The 21,756-nt window shown below is 29.5% G+C and overlaps 3 protein-coding genes across 3 annotated transcripts; 1 reads left to right on the top strand and 2 right to left on the bottom strand.

Annotated features, from left to right (window-relative positions):
- Nucleotides 1-1,327: 1,327 nt before the first annotated feature.
- On the top strand, nucleotides 1,328-9,432 carry LOC148233653 (esterase FE4-like). The gene is made up of 5 exons (XM_088188945.1): nucleotides 1,328-1,468; nucleotides 4,525-5,062; nucleotides 5,684-5,804; nucleotides 5,878-5,983; nucleotides 9,244-9,432. The coding sequence occupies exons 1-5, from the start codon at nucleotides 1,328-1,330 to the stop codon at nucleotides 9,430-9,432; spliced, it is 1,095 nt and encodes a 364-aa protein (XP_088045071.1).
- A 5,278-nt stretch (nucleotides 9,433-14,710) lies between these two features.
- On the bottom strand, nucleotides 14,711-16,515 carry LOC148233652 (juvenile hormone esterase-like). The gene is made up of 4 exons (XM_088188944.1): nucleotides 16,300-16,515; nucleotides 15,384-16,239; nucleotides 14,954-15,098; nucleotides 14,711-14,882 (listed from the first exon to the last, which is right to left on the bottom strand). Exons 1-4 carry the CDS (start codon nucleotides 16,513-16,515, stop codon nucleotides 14,711-14,713), a joined length of 1,389 nt encoding a protein of 462 aa, XP_088045070.1.
- A 1,876-nt stretch (nucleotides 16,516-18,391) lies between these two features.
- Nucleotides 18,392-21,324, bottom strand: LOC148233651 (cholinesterase 1-like). Its single transcript, XM_088188943.1, has 4 exons — nucleotides 21,280-21,324; nucleotides 19,059-19,914; nucleotides 18,629-18,773; nucleotides 18,392-18,557 (listed from the first exon to the last, which is right to left on the bottom strand). The coding sequence occupies exons 1-4, from the start codon at nucleotides 21,322-21,324 to the stop codon at nucleotides 18,392-18,394; spliced, it is 1,212 nt and encodes a 403-aa protein (XP_088045069.1).
- Nucleotides 21,325-21,756: the final 432 nt, after the last annotated feature.

Raw genomic sequence — 21,756 nt, 5'->3', positions numbered from 1 at the left:
TTGTATAGCGATATACACAATGCATTATGTAAAAAAATTCAAAGCTATAAAAACATTTTTTGTTGAAAAGAAGCGTCTCATTGTCTCGCATTTTGAAACAAAAAACATTTTTTGTTGAAAAGAAGCGTCTCATTTCTCGCATTTGGAGCAGCACTAGTCACTCGGGTATATTGAGGCCAAATATTAATTGAAAATAAAATAAGTTATTGCATCAAAAAAAAATAATATACACTGATACATAAGCAAAATAATATCATTGACATAATATCAAATTTAAAATGATTTTATTTTACGGTTTTTTAAAATAAATAAATTTTTTGCTTTATATAAATTATATATTAATTTTTTTAATAGCTTAAGTGCAAAAACAGTTAACATTTCATATTTAGAATGTTACTTGTATGAAAATATCATGGTAGTGGTCCGCGGGACACAAAATTTGAAATTTAGTGGTCCGGGAGGTGCAAAAGTTTGGCGATCACTGATCTAATACACATTGTGTTGTCTATCAAACGCGCACGTGGCAAAGCTTGACAGCAGCAGCGTAACTGGCCTTACTCTAAGCAACCAATCGATCAAATAATACACAGTTGAATATAATAGCTAAATAATAAAAATAAAATATAATAAATATAAGTGTCCAGTATCCATAAACCAGTTGGTTTTGGTAGCTCACGATAGTGAGAGACAGACATCTAGTGCTATTAAAATATTTACGTAAGTATGGACTCAATAAATATATTTTTCGTTGTAACGTTTATTGCGTCTTAATTAACATAACAGTAAGCTTATTTTATAACCACTATATAGTTCTTTGACAATTGATAAATGTAAAACTATACGATTCAAAGAAGAAAGTCGTCGTTTAGGAAATTGTTGCCTGTAGTTGCCACACTAAATATAAAGTTATAAAATAAATTAATTATATGCAATTTTGGTGCAATAAAAATCTCGAATCATCACTAAATTTATTAGTTGTTTTTTTTAATAAACATATCTTCATAAATATAAACTCATATGGTATGTTAAAATATTAGTAATAAACTGTGTATTACTGATGTAACTCACTCTATTGATTTTTTTATCTATTCATTATCAAGAGTTTCATTATTTATTATCTATATATCATGTTTTATGCGATTGATATCACATTTTAATAAAAAATATAATGGTATTCTAAAGGTAAGTCCATAGTATTCGACGGTTTAGTCTATCGTCAGATTCTCTATATAATGGTCACTCAATAAAAAACCAAATGTTAACGAATATTATTCTGTACGGTTTACTAAGTACTAGTTTTGGTTTTGATTCATACTTTGCTTTCGAAATGAACACGTCATTTTCAACCATAAAACTAAAGCAAGGCTTATTGATGGGAAAAATCGAAAAAACTATCGAAGGTGTAACATACTACAGTTTTTCTGGAATACCATACGCAGAACCGCCCGAGGGAAAGCTCAGATTTAAGGTAGTTATTTATAAGTTAAGCTATCTATGGACTCGAAATATTATAGATCGCGTATGCCTGAGACAGAAAAAAGTAAAGCACATGGCTTAAATAATAAATAAAAGTACAATATTTTACATTATTGTTTGTATGGAACGGCAATGGTATATGGTTAAATTTATTGCGTGTGTTGCAATATACAATGGAACGCCAATGGTATATTGCAACACATAAAAGAAATATTTTTTTTCTCGAATAACACATAATATACTTCTTGACGGTCCCCGAAATTCATTTTACGAAAAAAACTTACTTGAACATATCTGGATACTGCGTTTATATCACGAGATGCCGAGATGGAACTGCATACGGAGACCCAGCAATAATAACTAAAAACAATACAAAGAAGAAAAATTAAAAAATAAATATCTTCAGTCGATTAATAGATTTTTTTAGGGGTGATAAAAGTTGGCCAGTCAGTGTTCCTTTTTTAATTTTTCAGCGCCTATCATTTAAATTATATTTTTACTAGTAGAAGTGAATATTTATTTTAATACGATTTCATTGAAATGACAAATTTAAAAAAATGTTTTTGCGTGTTTTTTTTTAGATTTTCTGGAGAATTTCTGGTTTAGAATCAGGGACGTCATTTTAGAATTTTTCGTGTAGTCAATGGTTGTTTGTCAAGGTCATATGGTCTCTCACCTGCCCTCCCTCCTCCACAAATGACATTCCTAGCCATCTTATATGTATAATTGTTCTAAGCCGCTTCCAGAAGCGCATAAAAATTCTTCACTCTGTAAATAGTATCGCTTCGTATGAACGGTGTATAATAATACACGTAAACAAAGGAAATATATTTAATTATAATAATAAAAATAAAAATTGAATTTGATTCGTTGATTTTTGAACCACCGGTAATGTATTCTGTTGTTTCGACCAATGAAAAATAAGCATTCAAATATAAAACAAGATGGCCGGCAGTAACGTGACAACAGTTGAAAATAATTATTATTTTTAAATAAAATTTTGTTACGCCACAATAATTTTCATTAATTCGTCAATTGACTGAATATAAATAATCTGATTGCAAATTAACTAGGTGTGTTATAACTATGAAAATTAAATATATACATAATGTGTTGAGGATTAGAAGAATACATTGATCAAACTAGATAAACAATCATAAAACAATCTTCGCAATGAAATCTTCAAATTTTTAATTCCCGGCGACGGGCTCCAAGGCCGAAACGTGAGTTTTTCCTTTTATAAATAATCGGATTGCAAATTAACTAGGTGTGTTATAACTATAAAAAATAAATATATACAGAATGTGTTTAGGATAAGAAGAAAACATTGATTAAATTAGATAAACAATCATAAAACAATCTTCGTAATGAAATCTTCAAATTTTGAATTCTCGTCGCCAGGCTCCGAGGCCAAAAAGTGAGTTTTTCCTTTTATATTACATAAACATTATCATTGCTTCCGATTTAATGCACATATACGTTAGATTTTAAGAATTGCAAATAAGTCAGGTATGTTTTATCCTTAGTATGTATGAGGAATGAAAGTTAATGTTGATCGAATCGGTGCTGTCGCAGTGGGAACGCTATATATCAGTCAATGGACAGCTTATAAATGTGTAGTTTCTTGAATGTTATCTAATAATCGACATTTTACAATGATTATAAATATGTGATTGCATGCACCTAGAATAATCGATAGCCAAAATATCTAAGAGTGAGTGGCAAAATATGTATACGTCATGGTTATTATTCAATTTTTGTTCTGTGCCATCATTCCTCTTTTGGAATAGCCAAATTCAAGATATTCAGTTACATCAAATTTATGTAGCATGTTCTTTATAAAAAGATAATACTTGCTGATAGTGACTTCAACATGAGGAGATTCACTCTTTGTTTATATATACCAATTGTACGTTGTAGCCATATAGGTCATCAAATTGTTCCATCATTGCTTCTGAAAAATAATTAAAAACAATAAGACTCTTATCAAGAGTAAGCATTGAACACATTATTACTACTAATATGATCCATAAATTAAATTTAAACGACAACTGAAGAATAAAATTGACAGAAGGATTAAACACATAGATTGGCATCTCTTCATATTCTTCAAAATTGTCGCAATATATCATATATTAATTGTTTTTTATACGTGAATGTTATTAGATTTATCATTGCTTCTGAAAATTAACTGAAAACGATACTATATATTGGGTAAAATGAAACTTTTTGTTTACACTAATACGAGGTTTTTCATTATTACTAGCATTGTACTATGTTTAATTAACTTTGGTATGTTTAATTGCCAAATCACCGCAGTTCGTCTTTTAATATTAGATCCTGGAAAGTCAATAGTAATTTTGTTAGAGTAACCATGATATATTATTCATATAACCAAACATTTACTGACACACTCATAATTTCTAGTTTTAATTATATTGTCTATAATTCCAAATGCTACATCACTTTGAATCATCTTCAATTGGCACTTTGTAAGAAAAACGCTGTGATTATAACATATTTTACTGTTTATTTAATTGCACAGAAATGGTACCTCACGATAGTGAGGTGCCGAAGCTAGTTATATATTAATTGCTTCAAGTAAATTAGTCTTAAAAACGATCTTAGTTGGCAGTTACGTGTTTATGTGTCAGTATTTTATGATAAATTTGTCTCTATAATTGCAAACTGTCACTACATATTGTCATATGGAACGCCAACGGTATATTGCAACACACACAAGAAATATTTTTTCTCGAATAACACATAATATACGTCTTGCCAGTATGATGCCCCCATCAGCCACCCATTCCTAAATGATGTCCCTGTAATGAGAGTAGTTTTAAATAAGAATATGTTTATTAGTAAAAATTGAATAAAAAAACACCTTTGTGAATTAAAAAATATTTTTTTTATTTTGTTAATGTTTTGATTAAATGTACTTAGTGTATAAACAATTAGATAAGCTAAATAAATAAATAAATTTACAATACTGATGCAAAATTCAGTTTGATTGGCTAGTATCTTATTTTAGAAACACTGTTTCAGGATCCAGTACCAGCTTCATCATGGGAAGGTATCAGAAATGGGACTGTGGAAGGTGGTTTTCCAGCTCAATGTGATATAGATTCTTGGGAGTACTTAGGAGTAGATGATTGCTTATACCTAAACGTCTACACTCCGCGTTTAAAAATGGATGAAAATAATTTGTTACCTGTAGTGATACATATTTTTGGAGGAGGTATGGTGAGTGGATACAGCTCCGCGACGAGGTACAAGCCAGACAATTTCATCGAAGAAAATATAGTATTTGTCCATATGAATTTTCGTATTGGAGTAATGGGTTTTTTGTGTACAGATCCAGTAAACGCCAGAGGAGACATGGGATTGAAAGATCAAAATATGGCCCTGCGATGGGTTCAGGATAACATTAAAGTATTTAACGGAGATCCAAACAATGTAACGTTAATGGGCTGCAGCGCGGGATCTGCATCAGTCGATTATCATATACTATCTCCCATGTCTAAAGGGCTATTTCAAAGAGCTATTATGCAATCTGGTTCAACGATGAACTTTTGGGCAAGAAGTATCAATGCTGTTTCATATGCTGAAAGATTGGCCGTTTATTTAGGATATGATAAAAATGGCAATGAAACGCTATTTAATTTCTTGAACAATTTTGATACTAAAACTTTGGTTATGGGCTCAACAAAAATTATAAATAAAAATGACATTGAATTGATGCGAATTTTCGCTTTTCCGCCTGTCATCAACGAATTTAAAGATTATGACGGATTTTTGAACGAAGAGCCTTACAAAATATTGAAGAAGGGCGAGTATAATAAAGTTGAAATTTTAACTGGTTTTAATAGTTACGAGGGGTACTACATGTCAAAACGGTACATTGAAATTGTACCTAAGCAATATTTTTTAGATGGAAATTTTAAACCATTTATACCTCCATATTTAAATGTAGCATTTGAGGGTCTTGATGATATGCTAGATAATTTATATGGAAGCACAAGCACAAATTTAATGGAGCAGAGATATAGTTTACCGACAAACGTCGTAAATTTTTTCAGTGATCTTACGATATATTCAGGAGTGTTGTATGCATTACAACAAAGATTGAAACATCACTTCACTAACGAATATTTGTATTATTATACCTATAATATAAATGCAAATAACCATAATATACGTGGAGCTAACCATGCAAGCGAAGATTTCTTACTTGGATATCCAAATCATTCTAAACCTCTTTCGCTTACGGATATTTTAGTAAAAAATAAGTTAGTGAAGTTGTGGGCGAATTTTGCAAAAACAGGGTAAGTGCACTATTGATCTTATGAAATAATATTTAATAAATATATTATATATAATGGTCATCGTTCATTTAAGAAATCCAACTCCAGAACAAACTGATTTAATCAATGTTAAATGGCTACCAATTACTGAAGATGAATATCAGTACTTAAAAATTGATGTGAATTTAACCATGCAGAATGTTCTACATACAAAGAGAAGATATTTATGGAATGAAATATACAAACATATTGATCTATAAAATGAAATTATAGTCTTGAAATATGATTTGGTGTATAATTTTAAATTAAACAACAGATGTGTTTTATAAAACTGTAAAATGTTAATCCATTTTATACAATGATTAGATTTAATATTTATAATTTGATTATTATTATCTGACACCTTTCCCAAATGCGTCATGATTGTATATTATAGTGTAAAGCATTAAACTACTAAAGTATTAAACAAATAAGTGATTCAATGTCAAATAATATGTAAGACCTCCTCTCTCTGTTCTGTTTATAATAATTGCTTGTAATATATAGAGTTCATGAACCCAGATGTAATAATTTACTACTATTATGTATAATTATACAATGTTAGATGATCGGTGTTTATGGGCGTTTTTAATATTCTATTATATTATACCTACATCGACTAGCTAGTCTTGGGTTAAACTATTTGAACTTTGCTGGATCATCGAAGTTCGGTGAAAGTTGATCCGAATCGAGTCATGCACCGGTATTTGGAGACAGTATAACATTTTATTCTTGACTCTCAGAAACTTTCTTTAGTCAATATTTGTTAAAACACCTTCGTCTCTTCAGGGTAACTTGAACTTTAGAAATTCGTTTCTAAACCACTTAAAGCATATATACATATATATTCTGAGATACTTGTCAACAAATCACACTGACTGTTTTTAATTAAATTAGTAAATGTATCCCTTTTAAAATAATATTCTAAATAAAAATTTCTATTTGATTTTAACTAAATGCCAAAACAATATTTTAGTCTTAAATCATAAATCTTTAAGGAAAATTTCACATTGTGTACACTTTTTATCTCAAGATGCTTACGTTTCCTGCGTGTTGGTGAAAGTGACTTTTTAAAACATGATTATTTTTTAAAATTTCACCGAAAATTCCAATCTATTAAAAAGTTTAAAATGCTATTAGCAGTTTATGTAAACAACCTGAACGTTTATATATAAACAATTAGGATCAAATTTACCATTTAGATATGCTAATGAATCTTATGTAAATTATTAAATTAAGAATGACGCAAAAGCTAGGTAAGAAATTATAAATCAAATATATTACTATGGATTAATTTAACGAACTTTCTAAAAGTTTTAGGATATATTTTTACGAAACAATTTGGTGCATCAAATTTAAAAATAAATAAATATTATAAAAATATGGTCTTTATGTATATAATTAATATTTGCAACTTACTGCAACTAACGCGGAAAGACATACATTCTGATGAAATTGGGTTAGAGGAAGCCAAAATTATCCAATCATGATACAATTTCCGTTTTTTTATGTAAGTGCTAAAAAATATCCAATGACATATCATATATAAATTAATAAAATATTTGTGAAAAAATGTATTATTAAATTTTTCATGTTGAAATACTGCATATTAGGAAATCGATGACAACAATAAAATATATTTAGCAAATAACATAATTAGTATAAAATGAAAATTTCAACCAAAAAATAAATAAAATATCAACATAACATTAAATTAAACGATCAGGTCAGAAAGTTTAAGACGAAACAGTCAGAAATATTATTAATATAAGATCAATTAATAATTATAAATGAATAGTAATTCTTCCATAAACGTTCAATAACTTTTTGATAAATAGTCGGAAAAACTCTGGTTTCCGGTATTAGCTGGTCGTAGCAGCAATACCAAAACTAATTTATTTTTTCATTATTCGAATGATTGTATATGATTTAAGTATATTTATATTTTATAATCGATATATGTTAAAAGATCGCTACGTGGTCAAAATATAACTACGCTACGTGGTCAAAATATATAAAAGCAGCCCCTTTAATATTAACTTGCCATTTAATTAACACTAAAAGTAATTTAATTACTCACTTAAAAATATCTGTTTTATACCCATTGAAATTATTTACCTATATATTTAAAGACGTCGAGCTGGACCAGTAGATGAGGAGAGAAGCCGGAATTGAATTGACCTCCTCTCAGTTGCAGTCCAAGTTTGAGGTCTCTTGAAGTTCGGGTGACTTGAGCTCCATACTAATTGGTAAAGTATGTCAGACAAAGTGTCGAAGGCGAAGTCTCATTATTTATATTAATGGTCTCTTCAGGGTAGATTTTGTGGTACGCCCCATTACAGTGAGACGAATAATTATATAAGAATGGTGAATTTCTTGGAAATAAATTTCCGTTGATCGATAAGGTAGATTGAAAATAGTTGCGCGTTATCTATTCTCAAAGCATAAAATATTTAATCAAAAATGATTTATGGCGCGTATTTTTATTCGTTAAGTGGTATCCCACGGTTTTTCATTTTAAACGAAGAAACGTATTTTTCCGAAGGTTAAAATTATTTTATAGTAGTCGAACTAGACCTTTTTTATAATTATAATGTGCAATAATAGAAAAGTGAATTACTTGATGAGCACAATAATCGAAACATATATTATACTTGTATAATATATTATTCTATACTTCTAAACTAAACTTTAAATCATTATAATAAATAAGAGTATATTGCAGAAAATATTTTATCGAAATAAAAATTACATAATTTAATAATTTATTCTGTGTAATTGATATCAAAATTGCATTGGAGTATTAAAAAAATCTGTTTACATCTCTTACTAGAGAGTTATCCATTAACTGATGGATAACAAGCAATCATTGACGGTAAATAATTACAATAAATTTAAATGCCGTTTTTTTGTGTACCACCGTCCCCCGAGTATGCCATGTGTATTTTAGGCAAATACTCCCATTTTGTTTTGATGTTGTGTTTGAGGATGTCGAAACGAAATGTGTCATAAAACTTACACTGTGAAACAATACTATCCGATTGTTAAATAGGGATTTCTTGTCCTTTTTCGATTATCTTCCTTCACCCGTCATTTATTAACAATGGGTTATATTTCGATAGTATTTTTTAATATGAATTTAGCATTGTTATTGAAAATCTAATCTGAAATAAAATTAAGATAATAAGCTTAAAAAAGTTATTCATGTATTACTTCCTGTCTAATTAGATGTTATATGATATATTTAAAAAAAATATTAGTAACGTGCTTCTCATGTTATACGTATATATCTTAGAATACATCCTTGTTTGATACATAATTCCGGTCGTTTACATTGACTCAAAATACATACAAAGGGTCCACGTCAGATGAGATTTCTAGAACAAGGTTAACTTTTTCAAGTGTATACATATTCACATAGATACAACAATCCGATTTAGTGGAGAAAAAAAGCAAGATCGTGAACGGATCGTTCGCACGATCATTGATTGAGATCCGGTGGTATCGTGATCCTGTTTCTTTTGATGATGATGATGATGATGACGATCCAAGGTCGTCACAGATCGTCCCTGCGAATAATGACGCAATTCCGGACGGCGCCAGAAGCTAAGTCTGCGAGATGAAGATCTGGCCAATGTGTGCCAGAGTGGTTCATCTTCGCTTTCAAATGCAGCTAGTTTTAGTGGTTTTGTGCAACTTTCATTTTCGCGCAAAATTGACTAGCGCGACCGCGGAAAACCTGACGAACCCAAACGTGGGTCTTTAACCTGCCATAAATTCTAAAAAACTTCACTTTTCTAGCACATTCAATAAAACTCTCAAAGCTCAAAGTCCAACAGGTCTTATATGGAAACCAAATCAACTCAACCAGCTCATATTATTGGTAACAGCAATAAAGATACATTTTCTTTTTACCCAAAATATAATATAACTCGATGTATATGTATAATAATAAACAAATTTAAAACTAAAATCCTTGCTTTATAAGTTTTATGTATTTATTACAAAAAACAATGAATTTCAAGGACCTTTAAAACGATAGATTGAAATAATTATCCATAAATATGTTTTTAATCACGTTCGGTAAGTTTTGTTGGACCAACAGTCTTTCAGAAAAATGGTGACAAAATTTCTTGATGCGGGAATTCAAGTAAACATCGTATATGCAGATTTTGAGAAGGCATTGGACAAGGTTTGTCATGAGTTATTCTTAAAAAAAATGGTCGAACCTCGGTTGCTCGGATGATTTAACTCGGTTATTTGAGCGATAGTAGACAGTTTGTAACCTATGACGGCCGATTGTCAAAAGAATATTTCACCCCTTCGGGGGTGCCTCAAGGGTTGAACCTGGGCCCTCTGCTCTTTATGTTATTTATTAATGACATAAATACGGCATTTACAAATTCAAGATGATTTAAAATTGTATAAACGCATTCGATCTGTTGCGGACTCTTTCTTTCTACAGAAAGATTTAGGTTCTCTATGGAGATGGGCTTCGTTAAGCGTCTGCCCTTTAATGTCGGAAAGTCCATACTGTGTCATTTTCTTGATCCCGTTCGCCTCAGTTTATTCCTACGATCTCAGCGGGAACATTTTGGCTAGAAAAACTTTCACTAAAGATCTCGGAATCACTTTTGAGAGCAAGTGGAGGTTCTCTTTACACATACACGACGTCTGTGATAAATCTTTCAAGATGCTCGGCTTTGTTATGAAGAACGCCTTTCACTTTGACGATCCGTTAGTTATTCGCGTCCTCTATGAAAAATAAATTCGTAGCATTCTTGAATCGGGATCTATAATTTAGAGTCCCTGAATTACCAAATACTCCCTTTTAGTCGAAAAGATTCAAATCCCAGTGCTTTTCTTTTAGGAGCGTTAGGATACGATTCGCTGAGTTCTTGCAGAAAGTTGTATATCGCTAAACATTTCTTCAAATTACTGAGTGCTGTCGACAATCTAGCTATTCTCGAGGAATTCCAGTTTTGGGTTCCAAAACGTCTTTGAGAATCACGATCGCGTCCTCTTTTAATGTCTGTTGGGACTAGAACGTCTGCACTTGCCGACTCACCTATGGCTGTATCCATCTGGCTCATTAATACGCTAGCGTTGCATATTGACCTGTTTATTGTCAGCTACGAGGAGCTGGTCCGGTTCGTATCACTTTACTTTGATATTTTATGATTTTTTTTGTCTGCTTTTTTATATGTATTAGTTTAATTAAATATATATTGTTTTTTTTCTGTATTGAAATAATACAATTATTGTTTTCAACCATATATTTTTTTTACCGGCCATGCGGACCATACGTGACAATAGATGGAGTATATTAAAAGCATCACAAAAGTCTGCAAGTGTTATTATGTATAACAGATGACTGCACTTATAAACTTAAGAAATAGGTCACAAACATGCTATATTTTAGATTTATTCAAAATATTTAACGACCGTTTCATACCTGTTCAGATGACATGTTGAAAACTGTTTAAACTCTAACGCAACGGTCATAAAAGTTCAATAAGCGAACAGTCTAATATAATTACACTCCTAGCTTGATGTAATTGATCGTGGCAAGAAAAAGTGGGTGAGCATTACACATCCCTCACTTTGGCTATGTGTATAAAATCAGATACACAGCGCTTATATCAACAACTCTTACTTGCCTTGCTTCCGACACACATTATTAACTTCCACTTGAGCTCTTTAATTTGGACACATGAGGGTTTGTACAAATTCGATCCAAGAGAAGCGGTTGATTATCGACAGATGAGAGTCCGCAGAATACAAAATTTTAAGTTTAATAGTCCGTGAGGTCCGAAAGGTTGGCGACTGCTGTTGTATAGGTATCTCAGAAATCTTTTTTAAGTATTTTATATTAAAAGTAAGTCAGTTTCATTGCTTGGCAAACAGACCAGAGAAACATGCTCAACTGTACTGCGCACTTGGTGATTATACAAGGTACACAGTGCCCTTGAACTTTTCAATTGAGCAATACCAAAATCTTTGCAGCTTTATTGCATATGTTTTATATATGCTAATCACATTTGTATGACGAAGCACGGTGTTATCAATTTTGTAATAAAATTTAGGTGGTGTTTTAGCTCTAGAATAGGTCATTGAATGATTTTTTTATGCAAAATGATTTTCAACATCAAATTGTAGTTTTTACGAAACTCAATGGAATTTATTTAAAAAAAATATTCATTGGTGAATTTGTAATTTGAATTTGAATTTGAATTTATTATTATTAATAAACAAAAGAAACATTTATGAGCTGACATTTTTTTCCTTTTTTCGTTGTAACCATAACCTCAATCTATACCAATTGGGTAAGTCAATCAGATATAATGAATACCCAAGTAATATCAACCACCAGACTGAAAGTTTGGGAAACGGTGACATCTATAGTATTAATTATAAATGCAGTTTATAATCAATGCTATATATATTTTTAAAGTCCAATTTATAACAGGTATCACTTTGCAGCTGCTGTCGGTTTTTTAATAATAGCGCATTTTTATAAGTTTAAATTCAATGCTACTATCTATGCTTGAACCCGTGCCTCTGGGTTATTAGTCTGAGACGTTACGGACTACGTATGTAATGCAAAGTCTTATGTATGTAATGCAATGTAAGTAAAGAAATTGTTCCGACAATTTTACATATATTTATGCATGGCCGAATAAAAGTGTGTTATGGCCGTGCGTGGTTTTTTGTGTATAAATAACCTGAAGGCGCCTCAGCTGTCACGGCGTGTGGTCGTGCGTCAGCAAGGATTCTGAGGATGTAAACTCTGATAATAAAGCATTTCTATGGTTAGAGGCGTTTAATTCCGTCGAGAGACGGTGGTCCTTCGAGAAGAAAAGACGGCCATCTCCAAAGGGGAGAGGTCGCAACAGAAATATATATTGTTAAATATACAGGTATAATTTTTTTCTTTTTTTATCTATCATTATACATTGTGTGTACATGAATATTTTGATTAAATTAAGTATTAACATTTATTTAAAAATTTTTTAAACATTTTAAATTTTTTAATTAAATACTATTTAAGCTAGATACGAAAATCAAATATTTAAATTTATAATATACATATATAATATACATTATATCTCTGTTTCAGAATATAATAGTGGACAAAAATTATCCGAGAACCGGGTCATACACGCTCCTGGGTATTTGAATACCCTAGTTTCGAGAGAGGATCTGAAGTTTTCAATGATTCTCGGTGGCTTTTCTCACCATTCAGATTCAAAATCTATTAAAGAAGGGTTCGTGAAGCATTCGAGGTATTTTAATAAACTTATAGACATGCCATAAAATAATTTGTTATCTCTACAAGCGTAGAAGCGTTTGTTGCTACGCAAAAGTTCGTTACATTTTGCATTTGTGAAAAACGTATTTCTAAAAAAAAATATTTGCTAAAATATTTCAATTTGGGTTTAGATTTATTATTGACAACTATACCTAGCGAACAACAAACCAGAACCACCGTGTGTTCTTACCCCTGCCAGTGCATCCTTTTTGGTAAAAACCAATACTAACGCGATCACACGTTACACATTATAATTTTTCACTGACTTTTGATAAAAAACAGACTAGCTTTAGAAGCATATGTGTGTACAGTTTTTGTATAAATGATTTTTTAATCATAAAAGTGTTAAGTTGAACTCTCAGGACCAGATCAAACGTTTGCAGTGAAAAATGGTTGCGTTCTTAAGCTTTTTTGGGTCGTCTCGGCCGATTCGGCGTAGCTCTGAGTTCGATTATAGTTTCTCTTGCTTATTCCAAATCGGAAACAAAGTAGATAAAGTTTCTCACTGCATTTTCTAATTATATATATTAAACTTACATCATTTCTCCCTAATGTATTTTACTATATAATGGTTATACATTAGCAACTTATAATTAATTACAAATAATGTAAATATTTGAATTTTAAAATTTTGTTTTTGCCATTTATATGACAAATAAGGATTGATTTTTAAATTTAGTTGATTTTGTAATTGAAAACTTTTTGAATGAATCGATTTTCGATTTTTACTTGAACTAAAAATACAGACATAAGATTTAAACGGTTTTATTGATTTTTACTAAAAATTTATTTAATTCTAATCTGAGTATAAATAGTTTTTTTACCAGTAAATTAATTTTATTATTTTTACGGCTATTTGTGACGTGTAAAAAAATATTACATTCATATCTAATTTTCTACCACATTGACCTATATATTTGCTAAATATTTTTTTTCGTATTTAATAACAATTTTAATAGAATCTCTAATACTATAAAGATAATCTTGACTTTAACCTTATCTATACTATGATGTACAATGAGTGTACATGCTATCTTATTTTGTGAGTATCTCTATAAATTGTTTAAATTTGAGTTATTCATCTTATACACACTATGACATAAAAATTAAAAACAAAAAATACAACTAGGAAAAAATAATTATTAGGGTGTTATTTTACATATCAATCAAGTTCATTAAATCTTTATGGCAAAATATTTACTTTTTGAGGCTTTACAAATCGTGAAAAAAATATATTTAATTTTATAATACTACAAAAACACATAATTAAGTTATGATTCGAATATTATAGTTCTGTTTTGATGAGCACAACAGACAATTAAATATTATTACCTCGTTTTTTGAGAAGTTTCCCAAAATATTTTATTCTTTTGCACTATATTGCTAGAATTACTAGAAAATAAGCATTAAAGTATGCAACGTATTTTATTTAGATTTATTTTTTAAATATATAGTACATTTCCAAACATATATTCAGTAAAGTAATTTAATTACAATTAAAAACAACTTTAATTTTAAACCAAATAAATATTTTGTATTATGTTTATAAAAACATAATTGTGAAAATTAACATTATTTAAGATACCATTTTAACAGATTCATAAATTTTTCTCCAAAGATTTCTTCTTTCTGTGTGCAGTTCATAACTCATGTTGAGATTCAGGCTAATTTTTAAAAATCGAAATTTATTTTTAGTAATAGGTAACCATTTAACGTTAATCAAAGCATTTTTTTCTGGAGTTGGATTTCTGAAAAATATAATTAAAAGACCAATATATAACTTTGATATATAATTAATATTTGTCATAGTTAATCTTACCCAGTTTTTGCAAAGTTAGTCCACATTTTCATAAGTCTATCTTTCGTTATTACGTCAGTTTGAGTGAAATATTTAGGGTCTCTGGTTAATCCAATGAGTGCTTCTTCAGAAGCATGATCAGCTCCTCGAATCGTAGGGTACTTATCTATATTTATATTGTATGTAAAGTAATAGAAATACTCATTATTTAAATTGTATTTTAATCGTTGTTCTAGCGAGAAAAACATCCCAGAGTGTACCAAAAGATCGGTAAAAAAATTAACGATGTTTGTCGGTTTACTAAATTCGCTCTCCCACTCGTTAGTTTGTGTACTTCTATATAAATAACGGAACATTTTATCGCAGTCTTTAAAGCCAGTGTTCAGAAACTTTGGTATTAGTTTGATGAAATCTCCATTTGACAGATCATGTTCAATTTCTTGGGTCTTACTTTCGTAACGTGTAGACATATCATATCCTTCGTAATTTGTTACACCAGATAATATCTCCACTTTATTAAAGTCTCCTCTTTTTAGCATTGTGTGAGGTTCTTCGTTCAAGAATCCATCGTATCCTTTAAATTGGTTGATGACAGGCGGAAATGCAAATAATCTTATCAATCTGATGTCATCCGTGTTCATCATGTATCTAGAGTTCAACACCAATGTTTCAGTATCAAAATTATTCAAGAAATTGAATAGAGTTTCGTTGGAATTTTTATTATATCCTAAAATTGCAGCTAATCTTTGAGCGTATTCAACGCCGTTATTACTTCTTGCCCAAAAATTCATCACTGAACCAGATTGCATTATCGCCCTTTGAAATAAGCCTTTAGATTTTGGCGACAAAATATGATAGTCGACCGAGGCAGATCCAGAGCTGCAGCCGAATATCGTAATTTTATTTGGATCTCCGTTGAACACTTGTATGTTATCTTTGATCCATTTCAGAGCCAAGGTTTGATCTTTCAAACCCATATCTCCTCTTGCGTTTACCGAATCTGTACACAAAAATCCCATTACGCCTAAACGATAATTTATATTCACAATCACGACATTTTCGTTAATAAAATTGTTTGCTTTAAAATGCGTAGATGTAATGTTACCACTAACAAATCCTCCGCCGAAAATTTTAACCATAACTGGCAACAAATCACCATCGTATTCTAATTTTGGAGTATGCACGTTTAGGTATAAGCAATCGTCGCTTCCTATAAATTGATAGGTATTAAAGTGAAACTGAGCTGGCAAGTTGCTCTCCTCAATGGCATCTTTGATACCTTCCCAAGAGGAAGCCGGTATAGGATCCTGTAATATTATATGTACTACTTAAATTGATAATCATAATTTATAAAAATAATGTTTTACCTTAAATCTGAGCTTTCCTATAGGTGGTTCGCCAAATGGTATACCAATAAAACTATAATACGGAACTCCTTCTAGTGTTTTCGTGGCTTTACCCCTTAATAATCCTTGCTGAAGTTTGACGATAGGAAATTTAATATTCAAATCATAACTAGGAATCAGTTCTGAGTGCAATCTAAGTATTAATAACGCGTAATCTGCGATAATATCCGGAAGCATTTTAATTTTGTTAGATTCGTTACCGTGTCTAAAGACAGACTGGAGTTCAATAAATCGTTTGTAACAATAATTGTGATAAACATGCATATACACTTATACAGTGATCTCATAAATTTAAAAATAGCTAAACTTAAATACATATATATTAACTAGTACTAGTACAATAAATTTATCGATAGTTATCTATGTTTATGTTTTATAAAAAATATAATTAATTTATAATACATAATCTAATTAAATCCTAATAATGTTGTATTCAATAAAAAAATATGAACAATAGTATTGCTTTATACATATACATACTGGTAATATAAAATATATTTTTTACACATATTACGATCTCTACAATTGACATAAGTTAATGATTAGATTATTGTTTGTAACTACAAAAAAGCTTACATATGTTTTACAAAAATATTTTACTATTGCATAAATTAAATGAAAATTTACTAGGTTTTTAAAAATAAACGTCTGTATTAAGTAGTCTTTATCAAACACTACTATAGTTTGATTTAATACTATATGTATAGATATCAACAAAATCGACTGTTTTAGAATTTTAGAATTTATTTAGAGTTGGATTTATAATAAAAATATTTTTTTTAAATAGGAGGAATCTTGAGTTATATTAATATTTATTTATACATACTCTCATATTTTATTAAAGCAATTTTTAAAATGCTTAGCGGGCCGGATTCGGCCCGCAGGCCGCCGTTTGCCAGGGTGGAATTGAGATTATCTGTGTATAATGCATGAAGTTCTTCGCTAATAAAATTTAACGTTTTTCATAATAATAATTCACCTTTGGTTTATCATTAATTTGTCTATTTTTTTATATTGAAAAATCGATTTTAAATATATTTTTATTATTAATTATGAAATATTATAAAGCATATTACATATTTAGTTTATTTAAAGTAATGCTTTAAATAAATATTTAATATATTGATTTTTAATAGTATTTGATTATATTATATGTTTATGTTATTTGTAATTTTAAGTTTTCATGCTATTTGTGTAAAAGGTATAAATGATAAAGAAGACAATAAAAATATATTTTATTGTCTTCTTTGTACAGTATTTGAAGTGTTGAGACCAGATCAAACGTTTGCGGAAATCAAAGCAAATGCAAAGTGTAAATTGGTTGTGCTCTTGGGCTTCTTTGTGTCATCTCGGCCAATTCGTCGTAGCTCCGTTTGGTGCGAGTTTGGCTGAACTATTGTTTATTCCAACTCAAAAATGAAGTGGTAATTCTGAACTATGTTTCTGACTGCAATTTCGATGTTTATATATTGAACTAACGGCGTTTCTAAATAATTTATTTTACTACGTAATGGTTATATATTAGTAACTTATATTTAATTACAACTAAAGTATTTTTAATTTTTTAAATTAATGTTTAATTAATTAACAGTGATGTATTGACAATACTATTGGTCAAATCGTTACATTTTATGGCTATACAGATCGTTTAAAAATAATATATAATTACAGTGTTACAAAACACAAAATCAAGCAGTAAAATCGCTACATAATACAATCATAAAAATGCATCTGATTTGTAGATATTTTTATTGCAAAAACTAATTTTCTACTTTGAAAAAAATAATTAAATTTTAGAACTCAAAATATATTATTTTTATAACTCGAAATAATTTTTGACTTTATTGATAAAATAAAAATGGTATTTATGTAAAAAAACTATAAAGCATAAACGGCTGGGGAAAGTAATATAAGCTTTTAATTTTAAATATAAATCAAGCTATATTTGTGGTAACATGTTATAGAAAAATTTTATCAAGCTTAAATTTACAGCAAATAAATAGTTTGCATTATGTTTATAAAAACTTAATTAAAAAATTGTCATTACTTTAGATTAAATTTTAACAGATTCATAAATTTTTCTCCAAAAATTTCTTCTCTCTGTGTGCAGTTCATAACTCATGTTGAGATTAACGCTGATATTTAAAAATCGAAATTTATTTTTAGTCATAGGTAACCATTTAACGTTAATTAAATCATTTTGTTCCGGAGTTGGATTTCTGAAAAATATAATTATAAAAACAATATAAAACTTTGATATATAATTAATATTTGTCATAGTTAATCTTACCCAGTTTTTGCAAAGTTAGTCCACATTTTCATAAGTCTATCTTTCGTTATTACGTCAGTTGGAGTGAAATATTTAGGGTCTCTGGTTAATCCAATGAGTCCTTCTTCAGAAGCATGATCAGCTCCTCGAATCGTAGGGTACTTATCTATATTTATATTGTATGTAAAGTAATAGAAATACTCATTATTTGAATTGTATTTTAGTCGCTGTTCTAGGGAGAAAAACACTCCAGCGTGTATCAGAAGATCGGTAAAAAAATTAACAATGTTTGTCGGCTTACTAAATTTGCTCTCCCAGTCGTTAGTTTTTGTATATCTATATAAACAACGTAACATTTTATCGCAGTCTTTAAAGCCAATGTTAAAAATCTTTGGTATTAGTTTGATGAAATTTCCATTTAACAGATCATGTTCAATTTCATGGTTCTCACTTTCGTAACATCTAGACATCTCATATCCTTCGTAATTTGTTACTCCGGATAATATCTCCACTTTATTGAAGTCTCCTCTTTTCAGCATTGTGTGAGGTTCTTCGTTCAAGAATCCATCGTATCCTTTAAATTGGTTGATGACAGGCGGAAATGCATATAATCTTATCAATCTGAAGTCATCCGCGTTCATCATGAATCTAGAGTTCAACACCAATGTTTTACTATCAAAATTATTCAAGAAATTGAATAGAGTTTCGTTGGAATTTTTATTATATCCTAAAATTGCAGCTAATCTTCTAGCGTATTCAACACCGTCATTACTTCTTGACCAAAAGTTCATCACTGAACCAGATTGCATTATCGCCCTCTGAAATAGGCCTTTAGATTTTGGCGACAAAATATGATAGTCGACCGAAGCAGATCCAGAGCTGCAGCCGAATATCGTAATTTTATTTGGATCTCCGTTGAACACTTGTATGTTATCTTTGATCCATTTCAGAGCCAAGGTTTGATCTTTCAAACCCATGTCTCCTCTTGCGTTTACCGGATCTGTACACAAAAATCCCATTACCCCTATACGAAAATTTATATTCACAAACACGACATTTTCGTTAATGAAATTGTTTGGTTTAAAGTGCGTAGATGTAATGTTACCACTAACAAATCCTCCACCAAAAAGTCTAACCATAACTGGCAACAAATCACCATCATATTTTAATTTAGGAGTATGCGCGTCTAGATATAAGCAATCGTCGTTTCCTACAAATTGATAGGTTTCCGTGTCATACTGGGCTGGCAAGTTGCTCTCCTCAATGGCATCTTTGATACCTTCCCAAGAAGAAGCCGGTATAGGATCCTGTAATATTATATATACTTCTTAAATTTTAAATCATAATTCATAAAAAAAGTGTTTTACCTTAAATCTGAGCTTTCCTATAGGTGGTTCGCCGAATGGTATTCCAATAAAACTATAATATGGAACTCCTTCTAGTGTATTCGTGGCTTTTCCCCTTAATAATCCTTGCTGAAGTTTGACGATAGGAAATTTAGTATTCAAAACATAACTAGGAATCAGTTCTGAATGCAATCTCAGTATTAATAACGCGTAATCTGCGATAATATTCGGTAGCATTTTAATTTTGTTAGATTCGTTACCGTGTCTAAAGACAGACTGGAGTTTAATAAATCGTTTGTAACAATAATTGTGATTAACATGCATATACAGTGATATCATAAATTTAAAAATAGCCAAACTTAAATAAATATATAATAACTAGCACTAGTACAAGAAATTTATCGATAGTTATCTATGTCCATTTTTTATAAAAAATATAATTAATTTATAATACATAATCCAATTAAATCCTAATCATGTTGTATTCATTAAAAAAAGAATAATAGTATTGTTTTATATATATATGATACATACTGGCAATATAAAATATATTTTTTACACATATTACGAACTCTACAATTGAAATGTGTTAGTGACTAGATTATTGTTTGTAATTAAAAAAAAGTTTACATATGAATTTCAAAAATATGTTTTTCATTAATATTTTACTACTGCATAAATTGAATGAAAATTTACTAGGTTTTTAAAAATAACTTTTGTATTAAGTAGTCTTTATCAAACACTACTTTAGTTTGATTTAATACTATATGTGTAAATATCAACAAAAAACGACTGTTATAGAATTTTAGAATTTATTTTGAGTTGGAATTATAATGAAAACATTTTTTGTAATAGGAGGAATCTTGAGTTATATTCAATTTCTTATTAATACATACTTACATATTTTATTAAAGTAATTTCTAAAATGCTACGCGGGCCGCCATTTGCTAGAATAGAATTGAGATTATCTGTGTATACTGCATGAAGTTAGTCGCTAATAAAATTTAACGTATTTCATAATGATAATTCACCTTTGGTTTATCATTAAAATGTCTATTTTTTATATTGAAAAATCGAAAAAATATATTTATATTTTTATTATTAATTATGAAATATTATAAAACATATTACATATTTAGTTTATTTGAAGTAATGTTTTAAATACATATTTAAAATATTGATTTTTCATAGTATTTGATTATATGATATGTTTATGCTATTTGTAATTTTAAGTTTTCATGCTATTTGTGTAAGAGAATAAGACAATAAAAAAACATTTTATTGTCTTCTTTGTACAGTATTTAAACTGTTGGGACCAGAGCAAACGATTAAAGTGGAAATCGGTTGTACTCTTGGCCTTCTTTGGGTCATCTCGGCCAGTTCGTCGTAGCTCCGTTTGGTGCGAGTTTGGCTGAACTCTTGCTTATTCCAACTCAGAAGTGAAGTGGTAGTTCTGGACTATGTTTCTAACTGCAATTTTGAAGTTCATATATTGAACTAACGGTATTTCTAAATAATTTATTTTACTATATAATGGTTACATATAAATAATTTATAATTAATTACAACTAAAGTATTTTTTTAAATTAACGTTTAATTAATCAACAGTGATGTATTGACACTACTATTAGTAAAATCATTACATTTTATGTCTATACAGATCGTTTAGAAAATAATATGTAATTATACAGTGCTTCAAAACACACAAAATCAAGTAGTAAAATCGCTACATAATACAATCATAAAAATGCAACAGATTTGTAGATATTTTTATTGCAAAAACTAATTTTTTACTTTGAAAAA

Source organism: Plectrocnemia conspersa, unplaced genomic scaffold (genome assembly GCF_051122295.1).
Source record: "Plectrocnemia conspersa isolate PC_06_02 unplaced genomic scaffold, ASM5112229v1 ptg000007l, whole genome shotgun sequence".
Taxonomy (NCBI): Eukaryota; Metazoa; Arthropoda; class Insecta; order Trichoptera; family Polycentropodidae; genus Plectrocnemia; species Plectrocnemia conspersa.
This window is presented reverse-complemented; position numbering and strand designations above follow the sequence as displayed.